Source organism: Myotis brandtii, unplaced genomic scaffold (genome assembly GCF_000412655.1).
Source record: "Myotis brandtii unplaced genomic scaffold, ASM41265v1 scaffold200, whole genome shotgun sequence".
Lineage (NCBI taxonomy): Eukaryota > Metazoa > Chordata > Mammalia > Chiroptera > Vespertilionidae > Myotis > Myotis brandtii.
The window spans coordinates 1,242,246-1,253,334 of record NW_005357453.1 but is presented as its reverse complement, the minus strand read 5'-3'; the positions used below and the strand labels follow the sequence as shown (position 1 = coordinate 1,253,334).

The 11,089-nt window shown below is 37.2% G+C and overlaps 1 protein-coding gene across 1 annotated transcript in view; it reads right to left on the bottom strand.

Annotated features, from left to right (window-relative positions):
* The window catches only part of DCC (DCC netrin 1 receptor), a 980,448-nt gene that overhangs the window by 492,841 nt on the left and 476,518 nt on the right, over positions 1–11,089 (bottom strand). Inside the window, exon 3 of the mRNA XM_014538876.1 lies at positions 9,923–10,207. Within this exon, the coding sequence (XP_014394362.1) occupies positions 9,923–10,207 (285 nt within the window). The remainder of the gene's footprint in view (positions 1–9,922; positions 10,208–11,089) is intronic.

The window sequence follows — 11,089 nt, the reverse complement described above, 5'->3', positions numbered from 1 at the left end:
GGAGCAGGCCTAAGCCAGCAGGTCGTTATCTCCTGAGGAGTCCCAGACTGCGAGGGGGCACAGGCCGGGCTGAGGGCCCCCCCCCCCAGTGCACAAATTTTTGTGCACCGGGCCCCTAGTACTATATAAAAACCCATTGGTCTCTCTTGCACTTTGAAAACATCTTTTACCCATGCATGATTTTGGCACATCAATCAATAGTAATTTGGAATGGTACACTGAGTTAGACAGATCTTCCAAATGCTGAAACACTGCATCATAGACTACGACAAAACCTCATCTGCTACCATCACCACCAATCCATCAAAAGGCCTCGAAATGTTGCGAAGCTGTCAAGTTCCTAGGAGTGGACACCAGTTTTCCAAATTTCTAATTTAGCCGAAAAGCTCGAATTCATCCTTGGCAGCTAATACTATTTCCCTTGAACTGACTGGCCCACTTCATTCATTTTTGAGAAAACGTCTTGACTAATACCCTAGTCTGCATAGCTCCAGTTTTTCTGTTGATTGGCCTCTCAAGTAAAAATGGTGTCCGTGGGGGGAATAAGGCAGCTAATTCAGCTTGAAACTCAAATGTCCACAGAAGTGTTTATCCCTCAAAAACCATTGTATCTTCATATCCTTCATGTTGTGATATGCAGACTATTAAAAAGATGTGTTTTTAAGGATGGAGACATTAATATAATTAATATTTTTTACTGCTTCATCAAAGACATTCTTAAGTCAACATAGGAAAAAAAAACACGAAATATTATCTTGAAAGTAAGTTTCACCTCACAGATCTGAAATCTTCTCAAGAAATGCTATAGGACCACACACTGAGAACTGATGTAGACAGGTCTCAACAAATTAGCTCTTCTTCGGACACATTCACGGAGCCTATTTCCTTTCAATGAGGGGAGAGTTTTACATGTTTCAAGTAGAAATTGATAAACTAAATTTATTTAATCCTCCTCCCCTTCTTCTTCTTCTTCCTCTTTCCCATTAAAATCATCAACAACATCATTATTTTGCATTTAGGCCATACAAAACTTACGTATTTCCAATCCCTGTCTTTGAGCAATAGATTATCAAAAGGTAAGAAACATCTTCGGTCATATTACCTGGCACATTTACCCACGCTTCACATACTCAGAAATAAAAATTCACTGTCTTCACGGCCCATGTCCTAAAGAGGCTCCAGGAAGGCACACCATGAAGGCAGAGAGAGCATGTTCTGTTTAGAGGCATTTTTATCCCTGAAAACTAGCTTCCATTGGACATTACAATGGCCAAGTTCATTGAGTCTGTGAGGCTATAGTTGGCTCCTTGCTTTCACAGGGTTTCCCAAGTGCCTTGGGACCCCACATTTTTGTCTTCCTCACAGGAAGAGAACAGGATGACTGTATAAATGATCCAAGCTGGGGGACGTGTTAGAGTGAAAGGTAACTATAATATTCTGAGACAGTAGGTGTGGAATGCAGGCACACCCTATGATGGCAGTGACTTTCTCTTAATGGGGCCGTGTCCCTAAGTCAGCGTTACTAAACTTACATGGCTGGGTCTAAAGAACAGCTGAGGCAGAGAGAAATTTAATTAAGGGCTGTTGGCATCTGAGTCAGCAAGAACATAATACTGGTTTGCACAGCTTAATAACTGTCTTCCTTAAAATAACCAGTACTTGCTTTGGATTCATATGCTTTCCTAACGCAAACCCTTTTTGTTTTCTGATTGGAAATGAAAGGATACTGCCCACTCCAATAGGGTATTCTCTTCGACTTCTTCCCAGGCATAAGAGTGACAAATTAATTTAACTTTGCAGACTTAGTTTCCTGAATTTCAAGCTAACCTACTGCTTGCTCACCTGCTGGCTTCTTAGCAGCCCCATCTAGTTTCCTTTTAGGAAATGCAACAGGTGCTATGTGTCTTCACACACAGTAAGTGCTATGGAGCATACCTTACCTGAGGTGTTGGATTTTTTTACAAATTGAAGGCAAGACCCTCCAACAGCAAAAAGATTATGATTCATGTTATTGTGATCCCCCCTGCATTGCAGTGTTCTGGGACTGTGCCGTGTGCTCCGAGTGAAACAGTCCATGAAATGCCTCCTAATTCTGTTTAGAGTGTCTTTCATTAAAACCAGCCTGATCACTGGAATCAAAATTTATTTAACACCAAACAAAAACTTCCATGTGGCCAAAAGCCAAGGAGCTCTGAACAGAGCGGGAAAAGGGAGCTATTTCCCAGGAGCTGTTATTCATCATCTATGATTCTGTTACTTTCCTTCCTCATTTACACCAATTCAGAACTAAATATGACATTCCTTGTCTGTACATACTCCTACATCTGTTCATATTTCCTCTTTCTTTTTCCATGTGCCTGTTCGTGCGTGCGCGTGCACACACACACACACACACACACGCACACGCGCATACGCACACACATACTGCTAATTGTAGTTAGAATTCGGAGGAAGAAAGGAGAGCATCTATTCTTATCACTGGCATATGGCCAAATCCCTGTCTCACAGGCACATTTTGAGTCTATCAGCAGCAGGCCTGAAGGAAGTGATTTTTTCATTTATAGATTTTTGTTTCTAAATTTTACAGCTGACAGTTGAATCCCAGAAAACAAATGTTGCTATTGTGATGTGTCAAAATTAATTTAGAGAACCCAGAAATCTTCATAATTTATACAAATGTGTAAAATTACATTTAAAACATTCCAGAAAAGTAGTAGATTTTTTATTCTAACTCCCCTTTTTATATAAAGAATCAATAAAGGTATGCCTGTATATCATGAGACAGTATTTTTTTTGTTTTTGTTTTTATTGTGTTCCAGGAATAAATTGATGTAAAACAAGACCAGAAGAGGAAGGTGCACAGGCTCGCTCATTCATCTTTGTGACCTCTGCATTCACTGGGTATAGGTTTGGCTTCTACACGCCTTCAGAGAAAGCCTCTGTGTAAGTCAGGGCGGACTGCCTGACCCTTTAGTCACCCCCTCCGGGCTGCTAAGTGTCACATGTCTAGTAAATGTGGAGCTGACCATATGCCAACTTCAATAGGTTCTGGGGGAAAGACAAGCTCTCTCCTTTCTTTCTAAGAAATCTTCATTCCTACAGGTGGAGGACAATTTCAGGTATATTGTTTATGCTTGTGACCTTCAGAGAATGGGAATTAAGAGAAGATAGTATAATCAATATCTAACGTCAGTCAAGAAGGATGAAATAGAAAACCTAATGAGGTGGTGAGGGAGAGATCACTAGGGACATTAGAATTATAGACATGCAAGAAAAATATACTAGGTCCCCCAGTATTTCAAGTACTTTCAACTTGGAATCCTGGACATTGTTGATGTCCCCCAAAATAGCACTGTAAAGTCTATTTGAAGACTTATTTTTTTAATTCAAACACTAAACAGAAATTATCTATTTATCCATGTAAGCTAGCTTATGTTTACTAACATATTAGATTGTTTCATCAATGTCATGTGAAACACTGGTTATCTCATGCCGGTTAAAAGACCTCACCTACAGTAATGAATTCCCACATGGCATGATTATGCATCTGCTTCTGTGCTGTGCCAGGCCCTGGTTACCAAAGGGCAAGCTAAGTTATCATCTGGGAGGAGCAAGGACACACTGTCACATGGAACTTGGTCAGCTTACGTGTGGTCAATTGTATGCAATAAAAGCTACCCTGTCTTCTTTGGGTGTGCTTTTGTGACAACATAAATCAAGTTAAAACTATTGTTTTAAAATTAATCTAAATGTAGTACCGTCTCATATTTGATGATACTGTGTTTTGATCTTTAGGTGTTATGTGTCAGCATGGCCTTCTGGTTTTCAGTAACTAGAGTTTGTCTAGCAAACTTGAACCCTTAAACACTGGGATTGTGAAGACGGATTTGGGGATGATTGTGGAATGAAACAATACATGAGATCCTTGGTAGTGAGGCTGGTTAACAGATAAAGAAACTTAACAGTTTTAGAGGATTAGATGAATTGGTAATGCCTAATAAAGTTCAAATACCAGAAGTTTTGAATTTATCTTCTTACGCCTATTTTCAAGCCAGGCCTCTAGCGGTATTTTATATAGCAAAAGAAATTATATTGATGGAAAGTGAGGGTGGAAATCATGTAACAGTGAGTTACTAGAGAAGAAGTAGTTTCAGGAGACTCTGACTTCTAAAAGATATAAAAGGGAAATGCCTAAATTAGTACTATTGATAAATAGCATAAGTAAATAGCAGTAGATAAATGAATACTTAGAGATCTAGAATCAAAATCAGGTAATTCATTATCAGAGAAATAATCTTGACAGGAGAATCAAATTCTTTAAGACTGGAATTTCTAGAATGCCAAAGTAATTATAATAGCTACCGAGGACTTAATTCCAGGTGTTGTACTTGGCCTATTAAATTAAGATCGCATAACCATCCTATAAAATGTATACTATTCTCTATATTTTACAAGATAAAGACTTAGATTAAATTAATTTCCCTAAATTGCATTAGTAGCAAGTTTTAAAACTAAGATTTGTACTGAGTCTGGTGTGAGACTCCATGATTTTAACAACCTATAATAATAGTTCAAATTGCGAATTTTAAATATTCATTAATTGATCAAGAGTGACTTAATGTGAACTGATTTCATGAATTATAACAGTCCAACTGCTGACCCCTTCATGTCATCTGGAGTAAATCTATGTAACATATAGGAAACGTGGACTTCACAAAACCATCTTATCCAACTTAGATCTATGAAAAGCTAAAATACCTAGTTTATAGCATGATATAATAGTTTTCTTGCCCGACCGGCGTGGCTCAGTGGTTGAGTGTCAACCTATGAATCAGCAGGTCACAGTTCCATTCCCAGTCAGGACACATGCCCAGGTTGCAGGCTCGATCCTCAGTGTGGAGCATGCAGGACGCAGCCGATCAATGATTCTCTCTCATTACTGATGTTTCTATTTCTCTCTCTCTCTCTCTCTCTCTCTCTCTCTCTCTCTCTCTCTTCTTTCCTCTCTAAAATCAATAAAAATGTATTAAAAGAAACTAGCCTACAAAAAAAAAGTGGACAATGGGAAAATCCTTCAGTGCAGTAAAAACATTAAGTATGGTATATAAGACAAGTTAATATGTTAATCTTATTTGCTCTTCACTTTGTTGTTTCTGTTTATCCATATGCATGTTTATAGTATCCATTGCTCAAAAACCTTTAAGAATTTGCAACCGTTAATAAAATGAACAGAATTAAATCTAGTTGATTGGGATTGGATTCAAGGCTTTTCCCAATGTAGGATCAACCTTTCATTCTAGACTTATCATCTGCTGCCATCTTTCCATAAATGTTTCTCCCCTGATGAGCTAGAAAAGTAAACATCTCTATAAAGGCTTTCCAAAATTTCCACCTCAAATTTACTTATTCCTTGTCTGTGTTGATTTGAAACTAAATATGTTTTCCTGAATTTACCCTCTCCTGCCTTATATAGTCATATAGCTATACGAATTAGCTAGCTGGCATGATGGTAAATTTAAAAACAAAGTATACATCATTTTTGTTGTCCCCTCCAGATCATTATTCTGTAGAAATTGTAAAAACAAATGATAGCAAAATAGATTTAATTTTGCAATATAAGCAATATTTAGTCAAACCAAAAATCTTAATGCACCCATTGAATTAGTAGTCATTCTTAGTGATGACCAAAATAATGAAACTATTTTTAAGCTAAAAACCATAATTTTTCTATTTAAATAATATGATTTTGGGAATGGTTTTTGTTAAAACTTATTTCAATAAAAATAAATATTATGGAGAAAAATTATTTGAAATATACTTTAGCCCAATTTATTCCATCAAAGCCAATGACTCTAATTATACAGATATTTAGTTCATGGCTACCTAGGGCCCAGGGTCATCTAATTGTAGTTAAGTGGATGAATAATATATTGAATTACAAATTGTTCAATTCAATTAGGCCATTATGAAAACTGAAATATGAGTATGGGCCAGTTATTTTATTCAACCTCGTGTCCAAAGCAGATTTATATTTCAGCAATCCAATGTACTACTTGGCACTCAGGAGTAATGAGAGCTGAGTGAAGTGGACTTGACAGTCTCAATGGCCACTTCAGCCCCTCATACACTCATACAATCTCCACCGCATACAATAAGATATTTTAAAGCATCTCAGCTCTTAGTGTATTGTTATCAATATTTCAAAAAAGTTCTTTGTGCTTTAATACTAACTTAATGTGCTAAAAATGTACAATTCCTCAGAAGCAAAAGTCTAACTTCTATCTTAAAACATTAATCAAAAAATTGAGTTCGTTAAAAATTTTCCTACCATTGAATGAAACAAATATTCATTGAATCTGGAAAATATTAAGTTATGAAAAAATCTCCTTTAAAACTTTGCAATTTATTTTGTACACAATGCACCACTACCCCAATCCCAATCTCAGTGGAAATTTCACTACACAGCTTCCATTGAACCTGAACTGCATCCCCTCCTTCATAGATCACATCTAATATGTTTCCAAGACCTGCCCTAAAATCTCACCACCCATATTCATTCCTGAATCCCTTGTGATATCACTTTAGTAGCAGCTTTTGGTCAAGTCTTTGAAGGATTACTGCCACACATTCTACCGTATCTTCCTTTATTCCATTTATTTTCTTTACTTGTGTTACTTGTAACTCATTCTCCTTCAACCCTTCCTATGCCCTATGATCATGTTAAACAGAATGTGTGCAGTTAAGTTACTCTGAAAAGTCTTTATTTCTCGTTCCTCTATGGTTTTCTTGTAAATGCTCTTTTATTCCTGATGTATATAAATCTCTTGGCCTAGCTACCACTTGTTCTCCAAGATTGACACATTGGTGTTTTTTTCTTATGTATCATAATGGCATTGTGTGCTTTAGTCTTTCATAGCACAGTCCATGCTGCTTTGTCTATGTCCCCCACTAGACAATAGCTGTCTGAGGGCAGTCTTCCAACTTTGTCTTCCTAGAAACCAGCATCATGCCAAGTATATAAGATCCACTTAAAAGTTTTTGAATAAAGTATTTATTTATTCATTCAGTGAATAAACCAAAATTGCTGTTGAAAGACAGCATTTCAAAACAGCTATTTGATTTTTAAAATCTTAATTCAATAGATCTTAATTACTGTGTAATATGAGACACCTGCTATATAAAAGTGGCAACTTGAAATGTATTTCACATAACTTTGAATAAGTACAATAACATCTATATTATTTAGAAGTAGATAACTGTCTATAAACACATACATACAATTTGAATACTCTCTATATGAACTGTGGTAAAAACAAGTGTTGTATATGCGACTTCTGATTAGCATTTATATGTCAAACTAAAGCAATATAGTCAACTTCCTCACTCGACATGGTACTTAAGTGACCATGGAAGAATACATATTTTAAAGAGTGGTAACCATTCAGGTTCCACTTTAATGCTCCTAAATCATGTTAATAATATGACAGGTTTCTGTTTTAACGGACTTTATCATAACGGATTAAGTAAGTGTTGGAATAAAGAATGGGCAATATATGTATGTAATTTATCACTCCCTCAAATTGATACTTCCTTAAATTGGAAATTGGAGGTTGATTCAGAAAAAAATAATCATGATCTTAAAAATGAGAGAACCGTAAGTGGCAAGTAAGAGGAGCTGGACTTAACCATTCAGTCACTCATTCTCTTACTCATTTTTGTACTTGAGGATTTGTATATTTGACCTCTAAATCAACTTGCAAACTTAAGAATAAATGGACAAACACGCATCCCTTCAGCAGCCCCTTTATGTGATCAATAGAAATGAGACAACCTTATTCAAGTATGACAGTAACATGTGTGTGTGGGTGTGAATGTGGTGTGTATTTATTACCTTTGCTCATAACTCCTTTTTGAAGTTAATATTATTCAAATAGAACTTGGAGAAAAGTTCTCATTAAATGTAATGAATTCAAAAATTTTCAGTTTCCATTCAGGTAAGAAAAAACCAGACACCTCCAAAGTATACCAACATATTCTTGATTTAGCCAAATTAACAACATGAAATTTGGCTTTAAATAAACCTCCATGGATTACAATGCAAACCTGCGTGGATTTACAAAGTGAACAAATAAAGGTAAATGGTGATTTGATGATAATATCTCCGTGACTTTCAAAACTTTCCATTTCAGATTTAATATTTAATTAGTCCAACTATATGCCTTCAAACCACAGGGAAATAACCTCTCAGTCATATTAAGATAGTCAAACATATTCTTGCCAATTTTCTATGTAGTGTACCTAAGCCTCCCATGTGATAGACTTAACAGATGCATTATTCAGGATAGGTGAGTATAAATATTTAAAATTTGTACGTATATAATGGATACCTAAACAAATGCATGTATGTTTTTGGAATAAATGCTAAATTTGCATCTTTCACTCCCTAGCAGATGGAAGGTAACAGTGTTGCTGATGGTCACTGATACATTTAAGTCAGTATTTCTGTGAATAATGGGGAAAAGATTACACAAAAGAATTAGAAGAGGTTTTAGATATGCCCTTATTAAAGAACCTGCGACTTTCATCAAATTGCCAGTTCACTTTTTAATATAAATCTTTATTGTTGAAAGTATTACATGTCCCTTTTTATTCCCCCATTGCCCTTTGCCCCCTCCCTGCAAGCCTTCACCACCCTATTGTCTGTATCTATGGGCTATGGCATATACACATATGAGTTCATTGGTTGATCTCTTCCTCCCACCACTCTCCCCTGCCTCCCTGTTTGCTTTTGGGATGACAGGAGTGTGACCTTCCACACAGCTGAAGGATTTGTGATAACTACACACAGAGAGCAGAGACAAGGGCCAACATCAATACTTTGATAGAAGTCTGTCATGGTTTCTCAAGTATGTGCCTTTCTGGTGAGTCTCACAAGTCTAACTAAACCTTACAAGTGAGACTAAATGAGAAAGTAGATATTACATAGGTATTTAATAGTAGTAGTAATCGGAAGAGACAAGATCCTGGAGAATAGCCAATCCAATCTCTGATTATTTTGGAGAGGAGAATGAGCCTAGAGTTTTAGAGAGTTGCCAGAGAAGAGAAAAAGAGATAAGAGGAGAGGAACAATTTTTCTCATCATAATATCAATCACTCTTCAGTGTAATTATGTGTATGTCCATGCCACCCAGAACTCTAATAAGCCAGGTTCCATGTCAGTCTTAGTCATTATATATCCCTAGTACTTAGCACAATGCTTCTCAAAAACAAGTGGATGAATGGATGAGTAAATACATGTTTAATGTTAACTTGGGGAAGATTCTTAACCTCATTAAGCATCACCTTCATGTTTAAAAAATGTTACTAGAGAAAAACTTTAAAAATACATAAAAATGCTTAGCAATGGGCTTTGCTCAAAGAAACACTCATATATTTATGGAATGACTGAATGAATGAATGTAGCCAAATATAAGGAAAATATCTGTTTCTCTGGAAACTTCAGCTACAAGACATAGACAAATAGGAAAAGCTTTTGGCATACCTTCATCTAATGGCTCAAAGAAGAAGCGAAAGAGAAAATATAAAACAAAACCCCAATACACAATAAAGAACTTAAAACAAATATAAACTATTTGTTAAAGGAAAAATGGTTGTTTATGCTACTCTAGAGAATAATCCTAGAAAGAATAAAGAACACCATCAGCCCAGTCGGCAGGGCTCAGTGGTTGAGTGTAGACCTATGAACCAGGAGGTCATGGTCTGATTCCCAATCAGACCACATGCCCGTGTTGTGGGCTCCATCCCACGTGTCGGGTGTGCAGGATTCTCTCATCATTGATGTTTCCATCTCCACTCCCTCTCCCTTCCTCTCTGAATTCAATAAGAATATATTTTAAAAAAGAGAGAGAGAGTACTGCAGTACCTGATAAGATCCTGACTTCGGCTTCATTTCCTGTCCTCGAGCTGGCTGGATTGCGGGCTGTGCACCGGTAGATTCCCGTGTCCCCAGGCTGAAGTCTGCTGATCTGCAGGGCGCCAGAGGGCAAGACCACCACCCGGGAGTCGCCCCGGACCGGAGCCAGGTCCTGCTGGTTTTTCTGCCAGTGGATCGTGGGCATGGGCTCCCCAATGACTTCACACTTGAGTAACACCGTGTCTCCCATGAAGGCCGTGACAGACTCCGTCTGGGAGAGAAACCTCAGAGGTCCTGTGGGAAAAACCAAGAAGGATACAGCTTTCAGAGGAGATGCGACAGTCACCAATAGAAATAATCGCATTTGTATTGTGTATAGAAAACTGTATTTCACAAAGTATTTTCTCATATTTCATCTCATTTGCTTTCTCATTTTACCACAGTATGTGCCTGGCACTACAATAGTTTCTGGGGCTAAAATCCGATAGTGAGGTGGCCATTAATCTCTAGAAGTTTACTGTTCTGTTGTGATTGGTTAATAAAACAGCCTTGTGAAATAAACAGAGCGGACAAGATCATCCTCATTGTATACATTAGGAAATGGAGGCGCAGAAAAGTGAAATTCCACAAATAAATTCCCAGTGATTACGTGGTAATACTGCAAATGAGACTTGCTTCTTTTTGATCCGGATCCTGTGCTCATTCCATCATCCCAGTTTGAACAAAGAACTATTAAATATGGGATTATGATGAACTGGCCACATGGCATAAAAAAAAAAAAGACCGAACCCTTTTATGTAATGATGTTTACTTTGAATTTATATTAGTTCACACAAACACTCCATCCATGCTTTTGTTCCGGCCCTCCAGTCCAGTTTAAGAACCCATTGTGGCCCTCGAGTCAAAAAGTTTGCCCACCCCTGGATTAGAGTAACAGAGAACAAACCGTGATGGGCTAACGGCTTAAGGCAAATACGCATCCGTATTTGTCAGTTAGGGTTGTGGTGTAGAGAAAAAATGCTAAAGCTGGGGGGGTCAATGGGGGGAAAGGGGGAACATATGTAATAATTTCGACAATAAAGAATTTAAAAAAAGAAAATGTAGGGGAAAGTGAAAAAAAAATAAAAAAATAAACCAATCAACTGGCAGTCCCTGAGCACAAGCATTGCTAGAGAA